Raw genomic sequence first — 17,056 nt, 5'->3', positions numbered from 1 at the left:
GGTTAATTTTTTCTTGCCGATAATGGCGTGTCTTTTTATGACGAAAGAAACTATTTAAAAGTTAGACGGATTCGAATAGCAAAGAAAGGACAAAGACAAAAATTTTTTTTTTTTTAATTTATTGAAATTTGGCTGACCATACAACGCTGTTTCGAGTATTGCCAAGTACTCTTCATCAGTAGTCTTTGGAAATAATCGAATTTTATTTAATTAGTTTATAGTCCGTATATAATTTGTTTGGATTGCAAGTGCCAGGCTTAGAACTGTGCCTGTTAAATTAGAAGCGATGACTAATCGTCTTTATCCACAAATATTTGAACATTAGTGACCATAGACATGGCTACATTCTGAAAGTTTTAACTCCTACTCCAAATAGGACTGATGTGCCCCTTCCAATAGGGGTGTACCCCTCCCATTCTCAATTTCGATAGAAAATTCAATGTCGAATTTCCATCTGTATTTAGGTGTCAGAGAACCCCTCCTTGGGGGAGGATTTAACCATTTATACCGACGGATCAAAAACTAGGAGTGGCGTAGGTAATACAGACTTTATCAGTAGAGCTGAAAATCCTCTTACTATAGGCTTCCAGATCACTGTAGAGTTTTTTCGCTATTAGGGAGACTGTAGCTTGTCTGGAAGTATATGATATACTTAATAGGAATATAAACATATTGTCAGACAGTCAAGTTACTTTAAAATCATTGAGTTTAGTTCAGTTTATATCTAGGACAGTCCTTATATGCTAAACATCTTTAAACGAGATGTCAACGCAGTTCAATATTTTTCTAATCTGGGTTCCCGGTCATAGGGATATTTTCGGCAATTGCAAAGCAGACGACCTGTGCAGAACTTTTTAATAAAAGATGGAAAGATTCAAAGATATGTAGGCATCTGTATGCAATTTGGTCACATTTCATTAAAAAGATATCCAATTCTCTCATTGAAATGCTCTCGTGGAGAAATCAGTCTTGTGGTAGGTTTACTCGCAGTTCACAGCATATGAGGTAACCATGCTAAAATATTGAATCTCCCTTTCAATCATACCTGCCGCAGTTATGGAGAGGACGATAAAAGTGCATCTCACCTGCTTTATTTCTGTCCGGCACATGCGTGACGCCGCCTTACCACTTTAGGGGCTTTCTTTTTTGCACATACTATTTAATTGCAAGACCTCTCCTGTAATAGCATTATAAGCTTTTCCAAAGGTTGTAAGTCTTCTATATACGGTAACATAATGGGCTTACAGGCGTACGTAGATCCCTTAGAATCGCCGGTATAACCTAAACTAACTTATTTAAACATTGTTTTGTTACCATAAGGAGAAATTTAAATGAGATTTTTATTTCAGATCTATATTTTGTATGTAAGCCATGTCCGTTAATTATTGGCTTCCATAGCGAAATGTCTTATTAAACCTGGGTTTATACTCAAAAATTAATTAGTAACCACTTTATCTACAATGAAAAGAAATTTATGGTGATACAAGCCACTGATCGGGCTGGTTGAAGGAGGTTTTTGGACACGACCGAGAATAAGTCAAGTCTGTAATGACCAACTACGTAAGTAAGTAAGTCGGTTTTAAACAACCGACTTGACTTTTGTTTCATAGATTAAATTGTTTAAAAATGAAATTTTGGATAGAGTAGTTATTAGTTCACTTTTTTAATTATTTTTAATTAATAAAAAGGCTGAAGTGAATTAAAAATAAAAACTTATAGATTAGTTGTTGTTATTTTTGTTATTATCTATTATCAATTTGTATCTTTTTATCAATAAAAAATAAAATTTTGTTCGTGAATGTCATTACTGTTCACTCTTTTAAACTCTTTCCATTCAATGTCTTTCAAAAATCTGAACTGTGAAATTTCTATCATGTTTTTGTCACACCTTAAATATTTTTTTATTAGTATAATAAATAGATACTAGAATAAGTTTTAACATATGGATAATTTAACTAATTATATTTTATTAGCAAAAATATTAGAAATCTGTTTTTCTAATTATCGATTAATATTTCAGATTTATATTAAAAAAAGTAGAATAGAAAGTAATTATTTAGATGCTCCAGTGTTATTAATTGAAATTTTAAAAATAACATTAAAAATTAGCAATATTAATGAAAATATCATTAATCTTGAAATAATAGCAAATCTAGGAGATTCAATAAATTGCATAATTGACGAAATTTATTGTGAATAAAAAATATTTAAAAAATTTACAAAATTGTGATAATTTCGATTTAACATTATTAACACCTTGAAGCAAGTCATTGATATATACAATATATATTCATTTTTGTGTGTATATAAATAAAGTACAATATATTTATTTTTATAAATTACAAATCATACTGAGATACTGAGATATTTGAGTTAAAAATAAATTGACTTTCAATGAAATTTGTATGTTCATCATACAAATTGGCATTAAGTATTTTATTAAATTTTGGGCACATAAAAATTAATTAAATTTGAAAGAAATATTAAAAATTGTTTAAAAATGAAATTTCACTGTCAATTTTGTAATGTTTCCGCGTGAATTCCTTTCAATATATCAAAAATTAATATCTATACTTTTATGATAGCCAATTTAAGTTTTATATTTTTAGCAGTTGGATTTTCCAATTCACAGTCGCGATTCTTTAGCTTTGTTTGCGGTTTTTTGGTTTTTAATTAAGAATTGATTCCAGCTCCGAATATTAACAAATTAAGTAATATTTTATTTATTAGCATATATTTATTTAAAGCTGATGCGTTCATTTGGTCATAAAAGAAACTAAATGAGACAAGATTCTTTACAAAACTTAGCTTATGTTAGATGCTCTATAGACGAAGTGTTTTTATATTTAAATTTACTGGTTTTCACTTTTTGCTGATATTATGATACAATTTATTTATATTATAATTTTTTTCAATATTAATAAAAAAAATTTTTTGTTTTTTTCAATAATTTTTTTATTATTTTTATTTTGTTTTTGCTAACGAAAATTCAAGTATTTGTGCAAATGTAAACCAAACATCTGAACGAAACCTAATTTGCTATGAATATTTATAAGTGGCGCATGAGAAAACGCTTTTGACTTATATTATTAATGATATATTAAGGATTATTAATTGTTTTGAACAAATTAGTTTCAAAAATTGAAAATTTTGAATGGAATTTAAAACTCATTCTAAATCACAGTGGAACTATTTTTCAAAATAGGTAATAAGATATAAGTATTTGTTTATGAAGACTAAATAACAAGTTTATTTTAATTACTATGTTGACCAATTATGAATTTAGATTTCAGCTAGTCTTAAATATCGACACTTCTATACTGCGTATATTAAAAACGCAGAAGTGCACCTTTCTTTAATTAAAAATTTGTTAATTAAATAATACGTTAATTATCAAACACTAGTACTCTGCACTAAAAACGGAACTGTATATTATACACCATGAAAGAAAATACTTGCCAGTAGATGTACTCCGACTACAGATCAAAAATCTGCGGAAAGCTTATTTTCATTTAGCAAATGACAGCAAAAATGGGAGCAGTCCTCTAAACGACGATGGACCTATGCACTCATTCCCAACATTAAATATAGTATGACAAGAAAACATGGTGAAGTGGACTACAATCTAACTCAAATATTGAGTGGACCCGAAGGCTTTTTAGAATATCTTCACTGATTTCAACTGACAGATAGTCCCATGCTGCCACAACGTCGCTGAAAGCGCAAAGCATGTAGTCTTTCTTTGCTACCGCTTTAAAGCAAAAACGGGAACTACTCGTGAAGGCTCAAGGACATTTACCATCTCCTTGCAGCATACACATGAAATGCATTCAAGCAGTTTATATGGAGTGCAGTAAAAACGTTCACATATCAAATTATGTGGCGCCTCTTTTTAATAGAAATTTCAACACCACAAAAACGTTGTTATGACTGTAACTATGCATATTTTTACTCAGAGGGTTAAGGGTTAAGGATTAAAGCCCATTCAATTGCAATGTGGAATTAGTAGTCAGTTACAAGAAAGCTCTCAATGACATCATCACTATTTAGATAGTGCGCTATCTGGTTATCTCTTTGTAAATTTTTGAATAGGATTTGAATGACGACAGAACTTTTAATGCTCTTTAGAATATCATCTTCAGAAGTTCTTATGCTATACTGATTAGACATAAAGATGGCTGCAAAAACAACTTATTAAACGGTTGGTAACGATTATATGACTTTAAAACATTACAAAAGTTTTATCTCAATATAAATCCTTAGGACTTTTTTTGAGCTTCATCTGGATCTGTACTCTTTTTGGACACTCCGTTTATAAAGCAACACAAAAACATAGCACACTTTTCTAAAAGCGAATTGTCATCCACTCATACGTGCTTAACTCAATCTTTAATATTTGATCACTATAAAATAAAATCTGGAACACACTGGGGTGCTTAATTTTTGCGTTATAATAATAATAATTTCAAAATTATAATTACTTGCAGTGGAATGGTAGAAAAGTATGTGAGTACTGAAATTTTCCTCGAAAGGTTTCCTATCATTTCATTTAATAGACTGTCGAATTAGTTTTGATCGTTTATCGCGAACGATATCGTGTACTTATTAGTTTAGTAGTTGCAAATCTACGAATTTTTATTTTATGTTATATTATACATTTTCAAAAGCATGAAAAAAAACAGGTGTCACTTATCTCGTACTGTGACAATAACTCATATTTGAATAAGATTTGAATTGAGTATTTTAAAAATTCTTTCAAAAATATTTGAGTTTGCTTCATTGTGCTTATTTAAAAAATTAGCAGTGGAATGCTATATTATGCGCATAACTCTCGTAAAGTCTGTAATAAGGAAGTCCATAAAGTCGGCATATAAATCAAAAATTAATTCTCATGATAAATGTCATTAGAGGCTTCTTTTCGCCCCCAGAGGAGTAGCTGGTATTCCGAGCATTTATCTTAATAGATTTGTTCACATTAAATTATGTGTAGCAAATGAATTATTTCACATGGTTGGTCATCACCCTTTAATTAAGTATTAAACCTGTTATTAATTTTGTTTTAATGAATTTAGTTTCTTAATTTTGTGTTTTATTAATTTTTAATGATATTTGACAATCTCCTCCTAATCGATAAGTTTATTTGTTTTGAATCAGTGTATTCGAAATCGGTTTCCGAATTTTTGCTAATGGATACATAACCGAGTAAATACGGGTATTTACGGGTTGTTACTTGACTCAGAAGTTATTTTGGTTATTTCGAATTGGTAATCATGTTGTGTTATTTTAATAGATTATAAATATTTATTTTTGGTTATTTTTGACAGATTTAGTTTCTACCACACAAACAAAACAGAAAATTAAATAAAAATTCAAGAAATTATTAGCCTTTGAGCAAAGTTCTTAAATAAATTTTGTATATTTTTTATATATGAAATGAAATAATTTTTAGAGTATAAAAAGAATAGTTCGAATAGGTGTAGAACATTAGTAAACCGAACAATTTCAGTGAGAACAGTTCAAATTTCTAAAAAATAAAATCAAAATGGTACGTCCAATTTCGAATACTAAAAAAAATATTAAAATAAAATTCTATTTGATGGCTCAAGAAACTTATAATGAACAACACTAAACTCCTTACAGAAATTCCTAGTTGTTATCTTCGCCTTCGCAGCAGTGGCATTCGCTGATGTCTCACATTTAAATAATATGTACTTGCCGCCTGTACATCATGGATCACATCCAGCTGCTTCTGATAATGTACCCGTAGCAGCACCACACAGCGTTGATTATACACAACAAGCTGAGGATATACCAGCAGCAATTGGTGCTGACACTTATACTCCCGCACATTTAATTGAAGCCGAACAAGAACATCAAGCTTCAAACAATTATGCAGCAGATGTACCAGCACCTGTAGAAGCCGTCGAAGAACAACAAAGTATCGATCAGAACACTGTAGAAGTTGCAGAAGAAACCAGAATACCAACAATAATCGGCGCTAATACATATACACCATCCCATCTCTTGGGCAATGATGAACCACAACAAATTCAACCTGAAGCCAGCAATGATCAGTTGTCAGCCGTACCAGTCGGTGAATATGTAGCTGAATCCCATAACATCGTACATCACCAACATCAAGCCGATTCAGGTATTGATACACAGTACGGCTCAAACGGTGGTTATGTCTATTAAAATTTCAAAAATAAGGTGTTTGTGATAATGTTTAATGAAATCCGTGTTTGACAAAAAGAAAAATACATATATTTTTTATGGAAACTCAAACGAAACTTTAATTTATTTGCATAAACGCATAACATCCAATTTAAAGTAACAAAAACAAAGCAGTCATAAATTAAATGCAGTAAACTTAATCCATGCCGTAACCGGTAGTTACTCAAACCACTTCGAATGCATGCGAAATTCCAATAATTCATGTAAAGTGAAGAGTGAACTTGTTAGACCTGCCTTTTCCGTAGTAACAACTTAAGTCAAATTTACGTCATATATTTAATTTATTTAAATTTTTATTTACATAAAATTTTACAGTTTTAGTTTTTGACTTTTATAAACTGATTAAAATAATGAAAGGCGCTTAAGCAGTCAAATGGGTCTACTAAATTTCATATATACTCTACAGGAGTAAAATGACCACAGTTGAGTTACTGTTTAACCCATTGCACTCAATGTCTACTCTAACGGTCCCGTCGTGTGGTTTGGGTAATGTAAGCAACTTAGAGAGAGATATGATAAACAAGTCATGTGAATCTCTAAGTTGCTGCGAATGAGGGAGGGAACTTCAATGCAGCCACTTCGACATAATCAATTTTATATAAAGGTTCATCGAACTTATGACATCTTTATTTGATTTGTCACTATATGGTTTTTTGGTTGGATATAGTCATACAATGTTATACTAACAAATAGAAAAGAGAATATGGGTATGACGAATCAAAACAGTATTTTTAAAATTAAATCAGTACTCGTGAAAAAATCACAGAATTTTGTATAAAGTGTTTCTTAAATCGAGTTTTGTAAGGGCAACTGCGTTATAATCACTTTTAAATAAGGGTTCATCGAACTTGTGTCATATTTGTCTGTTATCATGTTTAATATTCATTACTCGTCACCATAAGGTATTTTGGTTGGATATAGTCAAACGAATTTATACTGTAAAATATAAATTTAATAAGGATTAAAACGAATCAAAACATACCAGTACTCATGAAGATATCATACATTATCTTTCTATGGTGCTTCTTAATTGGTTGTAATTAGTTAGAGTTAATTTAAGAACAACATTATATTGTCTTCAAAATCATACCGATATACGATATAATATTGTACATTATCTTTCTATAGCGCTCTTTGGTTGAACGCAGTCAGATAGAATTATAATGACAAGTATACAATAACTTAAGATATCACCATATTGTCTTTTGAACTAAATGGGTGCTCAGTAAATATCATATTTATTTAAAGTGTTTAGTTGTAAACATTACTGAACACTGCCAAGACTTTATTGAAAGCTGCATTTGATATCTAAATTAAACACACTTTGTGTATATATCTAAATTAGTTCTTACAAGTGTACGATTATAACGATACTAGAAGCATCCAAGTGTACACGAATTTATGTGTCTATGAATCGAACATCTTGAATATTCGAAAATACTTGAGCTACTCGAAAGCTACAAAGTAGCTTTTAATACAATTTAAAACATTCATTTAAAACATTCATGATTTATAATTGAGCACTTATTCTTAATTCCAGATTCACCCAGGAATAAATAGAGAAATACTGAATACATAATACTTAATAAACAGCATGTCAGTTATTCAACTCAGTTAAAATGAATGTAGGGTGCATAATTTCGCTTAAAATCAAAAGTTTCTCAAGTTCATGAACATTTCTACAGACCAAGTGAATGTGTGTGAATAATATTTCCTTTGTTGATATTTTTAATTATTTTTATGGATTAAAATTTTAAATTTACTTTTATTATATATTAAATTTTATTTGATTTTATTGCACTTTTTATTACATATTTTATTGTGTTTTAATTTTTTTAAACTTATATTTCACATTAACCACTTGAAAATAAGTCCAATGATATGCTTTTAATGGGTTTATATATTGTTTTTGATTAAACCATCACACACATGGTACATCATCTTAACAACTTGTCATACCAAAAACGCAATCTCTTCCCAATCTGTTCCATTCCTTCTTTTATGCTATCTTACATAAGTTAATGAAGTCACTGGATTATGTTTTTGTGATGCACTGGCATTTCCGGCTTAAGTGTTACAAAGTCCCAAGGTAGTCGTGTTCTGGTTACTCATGCAAAATTTATGAAAGTTGCTTTTGATGAGTGCAGCTGCCTCTCTTTTTATATATATATATATAAATTAATAATTAATGTAATTACAAAAAAAAACAAAATAAAACTAAACTAATTGACATTTATTTCGAGCAAATTCGAGCAATTAATACACTAGTTAAACAAATTGTTTTTAATGATTACATCTTGATTACTTATTATTACTATGTTTTAAAAAACTACAAGTAATTTAGTGAATTTATGAATTATCTTCCATGAAAAGTATAAAATTATGCTTATATATGGTAAATACAATACAATTTAGTGTGACTGTTTTCTCTTTTCCAACCTTGAGAAACCTTATACCTGACACAGTGGATTGTCTTAAAATATTGGCTAAATTATATTTATGGAATTAGTTGAAAAGTAAAAGAATCATTCAATCGAATCCATTGAGCTAAGAGAAGACTATGTTGAGGTATTAAAATAAATGAATTAAAAAGTGTATATCTTTATTCTTAATCTATTATACCCCAGCAGAATAATTATATTTCTATTCAAATTTCTGCAATAAGTTGGAATACTTTAAGATTTGGGTATAATGGTTCACTCAAGACTGTCACTCCACGCTAACCGTAACTAACATGAAACTGCATAAGGGCTTTGTTGTATCCTGCCGAAAAAGTGTACTTTGAAAATTTCTCTGTAGTATCAAAAGGCTTGAGGCAACCGAACTGGCAGTAACCACTATCCTTATATCTTATATCTTTAACAATTCAAGCATTTTGTTATATTCAAAATGTTTTGTTTTTACTATTAATCTATTAATTTTTTTTACTCATATATTAAAGTATGTTTTTATATGAAAAACTGATGCTGATAGACATTTGTAGAAGTGCTGCGTGATATAGATCACAAATTTCTTTCGTATTGAAACTTGATCTACCTGGAATTTAAACAAAATCCCCAAGCAAAGTGAAAGGCATAATAAAAATAAATAAAATGCTAAATTAGAAATTATAAATTATTTTATTTTTGTATAAATTTCGTTAGCATTTACTCTTTTTTTAATCGATTAATTTAAAATTTGATAAACTAGTTTATCAAAGACCAGCGAGAAATACAGATACGCGATCAACGAGACATTACTTCAACTATTTATGGTGAATGCAAAAATATTAAATTTCTATGGTTCTTCATTTCTTTTGGTCTTTGTGACAAAATCCTGACTAGCTTACTATACTCTTAATGCAGAATAAATAAAAGGGTTTTAAAATTATTGAGTTTTCATTTAATTTTAACATTTAATTTTAATGTAACTATTATTATTTTTTTAAATAAAAATTGTTCGAAAGTAATATCTTCAATTATTACAATAATTGAAATGATTAGTTTTCTTAGCGAGCAATCTGATTTAATGCAAGGGAAAAGTAACGAGTAATTCCCTTTCGACCACCGATAAATGCTCATCTATTGAGGAGCTACTTCAAACCAGAGTTATTTATAAACAAACATTTTTATATTGTCTTATGCAATATTGTTTTCTATTAAAAATTTATGCAAACAATTTGTCAAAAAAAAATAAATAAGAAAACCGCATAGATTGAAATCCAATTTAAATATAAAACTGCATTAATTTTCTTTCCTTGCCAACCAAGTTTGACCCAAATTGAATGCTTGTTACACATTAAAATTGATAACCAGATCAAATATCTGTCTGTCCATCTGTCTATACATCTGTCAGTCTGGCTGTCCGCCAGCTTATTAACCGCGAAAGCAACTACAACTACAACTACAACAACAACAACCACAACAGCTCAGCTCAAAACGCTTTTATGCAAATTGGTGAAATGTGCGCTGCTTGACGATCGTCCACTCGTTGGTAATTAAGCCAACGAGTGGGGGAGAGTTTGTGTGAGTTTGGACGAGAAGTTGTTTCTTGGAAGCCGGCAAACAACCGGTAAGTTTAAAACAAGTTAAATGAAGCACACTTCATGTAACCGCCGCAGGCCATGTGGCGTCAGCAGCTTTACAGCTTGTATGCCGCCGCGAGTGACCTTGCAGTTTAAGCCACAAACCCAAAGACATGCGAACATCCATTTTGACAATGAATTAAATTAACAATTTGGTTTGCTTTTTTATTATTTTTTTTTATGTCTTAATAGTTGGAAAAAAGAAATAAATGCACGATTTTTATTTTTAAACATTATTTTTTTCTTAGATTAAACATTTGTAGTTTGAATTTTTTCTTATAAAATGATTTTTATATCAAATCAGTGTTTTTATATTGATTTTATTTTTCCAATTTTAATATAAAATTTTTTCATAACTTTTCGTAACTATTAAAATTATATAAATATATATATCTAATATAAAATAAATGAAACATCCAAGACTACATTATGTATATATTTATGAGCAATTGAAAATTCTCACAGTTGAAGTGGATGAGTACATCCCATTGTGTTTAAAATATTACAAGTAGTGTACGTACCCATATAGAAAGAATATTATATATGCCGCCTACGCCTATTATTAAGATTCTTATGCTTCATTTTACAATTATTGGACCCTCGCTTTTATTCCACACTTCCATTTTGAGGAGACAACTTATTTTCCACATTCTTGTAATTCAAATCTTCACTTTTCGCTTAGACAAATTTGAAATTCAAATATTAAGACTCTTGTATATCTTAGCATAATTGTTGGAAGCTTATTCATATTCTTTATACTTCTATATAAACTAGATGACGAGTAATCCCACTCCTCATTCTTATGTTTATTTGGGAATACAAGAACCCATTTCAAGACTATACTCTTAAAGAATCTTCATCCTTCTATATACACCAGTCGTCACTTTTGATTAACATAGCTTTCATTCTCTCTTTCAGCTTAGAAAAATTTGGAAATCAAATACGAAGCCTCTCATATTTTATGCCATGGTCATTGATATATGATTTTAACTGCAAACCTTTTAGAATTGCTACGTTTTTTTTTTTTTGAACTGATTAATAGTTGATTTTGGGTTCAAGTCTTACACTGTTGCTTTTAATATTTTACATAGAAAAAAAAAAACAAGATAGTAGTGATTTAAAGTAACACGCTATCCATAAGCAAAAACAGAATCACATATAATGAATTAACAATTTATAAGATTTTACAATATACTATAATAAATACAATATGACAATATCAATTACAATATCAAGCAGAGGAAGCGTTAGCAACTCAACAAAATATAATCAAAAATTATAATTTAATGAAAGTATATAGTTGATTTTTATGAAGTGCGCATATAGGGTATTATAGCTCTGGTACAACTAAATAATGTGATTTTGAAAAAGGGCATTCTAAAATCATTTAGATATATTGAATAAAACCTATTTACTGCAATGGTCATCAATTATTCTACTAACTTTCAACAAAGTAATATAAGCTAATGGTTGCTGAAAGAATAATTCTATACAAAACTAATACCCTTTCCTTTTTATATAAAGGTTTGAAAAATACTTGTATATAGACATTTTTTTTTGTTGTAATTACACCTCACATAATTTGAAAATAAAGGAATAGCAAAACTATTTATTATACTATACTCTCTCATAACTGTACTAAATATGCTCTAAAACTATTTTAACTGTTTTAATATGTTTAAAAGTAATAATAGAGTATTAAACCTATATGTCTGAGAAGCCTACCAAATAATGTGGAATGAACAGTAGTTGCACCAGTTGGTCGTACACAAGCTAATCTAAGGGACCTGAACGTTTCTGTCTCCGTTCTTGAGCACGCCATATACAAATATAAAAAGAAATAATCCTCAATAATTTCATATCTAAAAATTAGTAGAAAATGTTAGCAATGCTAGTCTATCTCGGTTGATAATATATATAATACCAATTAATATATCAGTTTTTAACTTGTAATATTTGTTAATCAATTTAAGCCAAAGTAGAATAATTTGCTTTAGGGTTTTTGCATATATACGTTACATATAATATTTATCAGTTTACTTTCTTCCTTCGTAAAATGAAAAAATTACTAGTTACAATGATTGCGTTTTTGCATCAAGTGGTCCTTTTAGTTTTTCTATCCCACTTTCTATAATGACTACCAGTAAATTTCAATGAATACGTTCTTGTATTCTAATTTTTTTCTTAAATTTTTGACAAATTTAATTGGAATTATTGATTTTGCAAATTATTATATAAATTTCGTTTTATTAATATTATATAAAACTATAGATAAAAAAAATAATTATTATGATAAAAAAAAATTTCTAATATCTATAAAATTCAGTATATATATCAAATTTTTAATTAATTCAAATTTAAACATTTTTTATTATTTTTGTGTTTAGTGGGACGGTATTTCGCACACAATAAATAAAAAGGAAAGTTGAAAGTTGGTCAGCTGTTGGTATTTGATTACCTTCCGTCCATCATGCAATACATTAATTATAAACATTTGCATTAATAATGATAAATTTATTTAACTTTCAACGTAGAAACGTAAAAACGCAATCAAAACAAGAACAGATCCATTGCTTTCAAAGTACGAAACTACACTAAAATATAACTTGTGTATGATATAGTATTTTAAAAATTGTATTAAGGAATCAATCATAGTAGTTATTTATGTTTTACAGGAATTGATAATAAAGTAGGAACGTATAAAGGTACATAATTTTATTGCCATTTTCTTCACAAAACCCTACCAATTTTTTAATTTGATCAAATGTGACAAACGAGAATATAGTATTCGTAAGATCTCTGATCCTCTACGATCGAAAGGCGGCATCCTAATGAACCATGAACTATTATAACTATAGTTATACATTATAACTTTTCAACCAGCTAAACTACCTTAGCCATCTCTTGAGGATAAATGCTATAGAAAGAAGTCGTATGAAAACATCTTATAGAGTAATCAAATTGAAAAACCGGTAACCGCACAGGATGTGAACGGCTGAAGAAAACACGCATGAATTATAGTTTACATACAAAACTTAATTTGGTTGTTTCCTTTATTTAGGAAATCTTAAGACTAACTTAGAACTAAAATATAAAAACATTTTAAGCGATTGCAACGAATAGTGCAAACGCTGACAAAGTATATTTGACCAAAAATTAGTTCCCACAAACAATTATGTGAAAACACCAAATTTTGCTCAAATATGCTTTACAAAAGATATGAATCAGATATCAGATGAATCAGATACATTTTATATTTCTCTGGAATAGGCACTAAAGAATGGGATGATGTGACACAGGCTACAAAGCTGCTTGAGAGGAGTACTACGACAGGCTGAAACTCCATAATGGGTGGTTATGGTGAAATGAATATATGTAAGTAAATATTAAACGCCTGCTTGATATGAAATACTACGTTATTAATAAATAGTTAATAAAGAGGTTTTTCATAGTGAAGTAGTAAACTACAACAACAACAATTCATTTTATATTATTTTAATTATTTGAATTTTTGGCTAACCATATAGCTATTTTAAGCATTGCCAAATAGCCATCACCAATGGTCCTGGAATTATTTTTTATATTTTATTATTCGTAAATTATTTTTAGAGACTGCAAGTACCAGGAATAAATAGTTAAGCTATTGCTCTTAAATAATGAAATTTGTTAGAGTTCATTTTATTGGAACAAGTTAGATTGAAATTTATAATTTAAAATTAAATAATTATAAAATGGAAACTTATTATTAGACTTCGTTTTTCTCTTCTATTACCTTCATTTCAAACTAAATTGCATTAAGTAACGTACATTCGAATATTACATCAGTGAAGCTATTTAATATTTCTAAAAATATAATTTATTTGAATAATAGAATGCGTTTTGTCATTAACGCTTCATTCAAATATTCATCAAATATTCATAATGTCTACGAAAAGATATCATCACTTCTAACTTTTAAAGAATATTAATATGAAACATTCTTGTTAATTAATTAAAAATGTTTAATTTGCATTAATGCCACCATTAAAGTTCAAAATTATTACACTAATTTATTTTGAAATTTATTGCAAAAAAAAATCTACATTACTCGCTGCTTGGAACTGATTCATATTTGTATAATGCAAAACGATTCGTCACTTTATGTTCATTAATAACATTATTTAATTTTTTTACTTTGTTTTTATTTTATAAACAAACTCAACATTGTTGTTTTATGTGCATTCACTACACCTTCAACATTGCATAGTTAAGATTGCCAGCGAGCATTATGAGCGAGTACATTCGACTTCGAATTCATTGTTGATGTGGCGAGTGAATAAATTGCGAATTAACAGAAAAAAAGTCACTAACTTAATTTTCGACTTGCGTCTTGAGCTCATTTTTAACTTCTTCTTTCAAATAATTAAAAAAAAAAACATCAACCAAAAACAAAAACAAAAACAATATAAACAGTATTGTAAAACACTAAAACTCGTTTAACCCTCTTAAGCGTGTGATTTTTTTTCTTTAGTCTGCAGTTTAACCACTGTAAGCGATAGTTTTAGTATAAATTGGTCAGTTGGTTTATGGAACAGCATCAGTTTCAACGGTTTCTTCGTCTAGTAAAGTCACAACACATCTGACAAACCTCAACAATATGGTTAGTTAAGATCCTTTTCTGAAGTAAAACATCAAATGTGACATATTCATTTTTATTTTTTAATTGCAATCAAGTGAATGACTATGAATAAACACTAAATATCTCATAAGTAGTGAAGTGAACTAAAGGAGTACTTTAAAGTGCACTTAAATGAAGTGGAGCAATATAATTAGAGTGTTCATATGGAATCCATAAACGATTCATACAAATTTTATTTATTTTGTATGATAATTAAAGTAAATAATTAACAAAGTTTTTAAAGTGACATGGAAAGATAATAGATTTGAAACTTAGGACTCGAAATTTTATTAAAAGGAAATACGCTTCAAACAAATAAAGTTCCTTCTGTTTATAATCAAAAGAATTCGAAACATATGGAAACATATTAAGATACCACATTTAATAAAAGCAAACTATAATGTATATAAATAGCTTTTAACAAAAGTGCTAAGAAGGTGTTAACAATACCAGTTCTTAAATAACCGCCAAATAAGCTTTTCTCAGCAATGCTACTATGATTCCAATATTATCTTTAATTTCTAATAAAGAAAGTTTTAACTTTTTTATTGTAAAATGAGTTAAATAATTTCATTTCACAGTTCAATCATAGTTTTCTCAATGAAAACTAAGCACATAAATTGTAACTTTATAATAATTTGAACTGCTTATTATATTTACTTACATTCACTTCTCCAATATAGCTATCAATCAATTATTACGTTCTCTGTGCAATTAAATTAACAACTGCACATTTTTTACAATAATTAAGAAGTCTACATTATAATTCATATTAATTATATTATTTTCTTTAATTACAGAAATTCTTCATTGCTGTAACACTTGCCATGGTCGCATTCGCTTCGGCTGATGTCAGCCATTTGTCGAATACGTACTTGCCACCAAATCGTTACAGTGCACCATCTAACGAATACTTGCCACCTGTACAACAATCGTACTCAGCACCAGCTAGCAGCTATTCTGCACCAATTGTACAACAAAGTTATTCTGCACCATCTGCTAGCTATTCTGCACCATCCTTCTCATCTCACTCATCATCTAGTGGTTTCTCTGGAGGTTTATCTGGTGGTTATTCTGGTGGCTATTCCGGTGGTTATTCCGGTGGTTATTCTGGAGCTCAACAATCATATTCAGCACCAGTACAATCTTACTCAGCACCCATCGCACAAAGCTATGCTGTACAGGAACAATACTCCGCACCTGTATCTGCACCAGCTAACGAATACTTGCCACCCGTACAACAATCATATGCTGCTCCATCAGTAAGCTATGCAGCTCCAGCTGTTCAATCATACTCAGCACCAGCTGTTCAGTCATACTCAGCCCCAGCTATCCAATCTTATTCAGCACCAGCTGTGCAATCATACTCTGCACCAAGTTACTCTGGCTCATCTTTGGGCTTCTCTAGCTCCGGTTCTGGTTCATACTCTGGTGGTTATTCTGGTGCTTCTGCTGATCTTGGCACTCAATATGCTGCCAATGGTGGTTATGTATACAGAAAGAAGAAGTAAGCCGTTAGAAAATGTGATCACAGTATTTGTTTTTTATTTTTATAGATCAAATGATTTGTTATATATAATATTATTTTTTTTTATCGGTATTATCATTTCATTCAAAAATACATGCAAGCATTAAATTTATTAAAAGAAAAAAAACTATTTCTTATTATTTTACATAGACAAATATAAACGTAAGTATATAAACCTAGGTAGATCGAATCGATTTGGCCTGATAATAAAGATAGCTTTGGAATTTAATGATTTCTAACATTTTCTTCATTGCAAATATTAGCAAATATTAATAAAATTTATTCATAAAACTCCAAAAAGCTTAACAAAATAATACATCAGTCAATAAGTCGTACGACTGACACACAGATGGCGCTACCTTCCAGACATTCGATTTATGTAAAACTCTTTATCATGAACATAACATGAATAAATGATAACCTTTTACGACTGATTAAAAAACGTAAAATCCTCTCCTGCTAAATGCGAGGAATGGGGAATCAAAAAGGCATTTCATTAAAAAAATTTATGCACTATTCGCAAACGGTACCTGCATTTTCTTCTAAAGGAAGAAATCTTATCAAATCATGGATA

The 17,056-nt window shown here is 29.3% G+C and overlaps 2 protein-coding genes across 2 annotated transcripts; both read left to right on the top strand.

Annotated features, from left to right (window-relative positions):
- Positions 1 to 5,495: 5,495 nt before the first annotated feature.
- On the top strand, positions 5,496 to 6,233 carry LOC119670961. Its single transcript, XM_038081420.1, has 2 exons — positions 5,496 to 5,545; positions 5,641 to 6,233. Exons 1-2 carry the CDS (start codon positions 5,543 to 5,545, stop codon positions 6,193 to 6,195), a joined length of 558 nt encoding a protein of 185 aa, XP_037937348.1. The 5' UTR covers positions 5,496 to 5,542; the 3' UTR covers positions 6,196 to 6,233.
- Positions 6,234 to 14,844: 8,611 nt separating this feature from the next.
- Positions 14,845 to 16,560, top strand: LOC119670960 (cuticle protein 16.5-like). The gene is made up of 2 exons (XM_038081419.1): positions 14,845 to 14,936; positions 15,755 to 16,560. The coding sequence occupies exons 1-2, from the start codon at positions 14,934 to 14,936 to the stop codon at positions 16,463 to 16,465; spliced, it is 714 nt and encodes a 237-aa protein (XP_037937347.1). The 5' UTR covers positions 14,845 to 14,933; the 3' UTR covers positions 16,466 to 16,560.
- Positions 16,561 to 17,056: the final 496 nt, after the last annotated feature.

The sequence above is a fragment of the Teleopsis dalmanni genome, chromosome 1 (assembly GCF_002237135.1).
Source record: "Teleopsis dalmanni isolate 2A chromosome 1, ASM223713v2, whole genome shotgun sequence".
Lineage (NCBI taxonomy): Eukaryota > Metazoa > Arthropoda > Insecta > Diptera > Diopsidae > Teleopsis > Teleopsis dalmanni.
The sequence above is the reverse complement of the archived record's forward strand: the minus strand, read 5'-3'. Positions and strand labels throughout refer to the sequence as shown.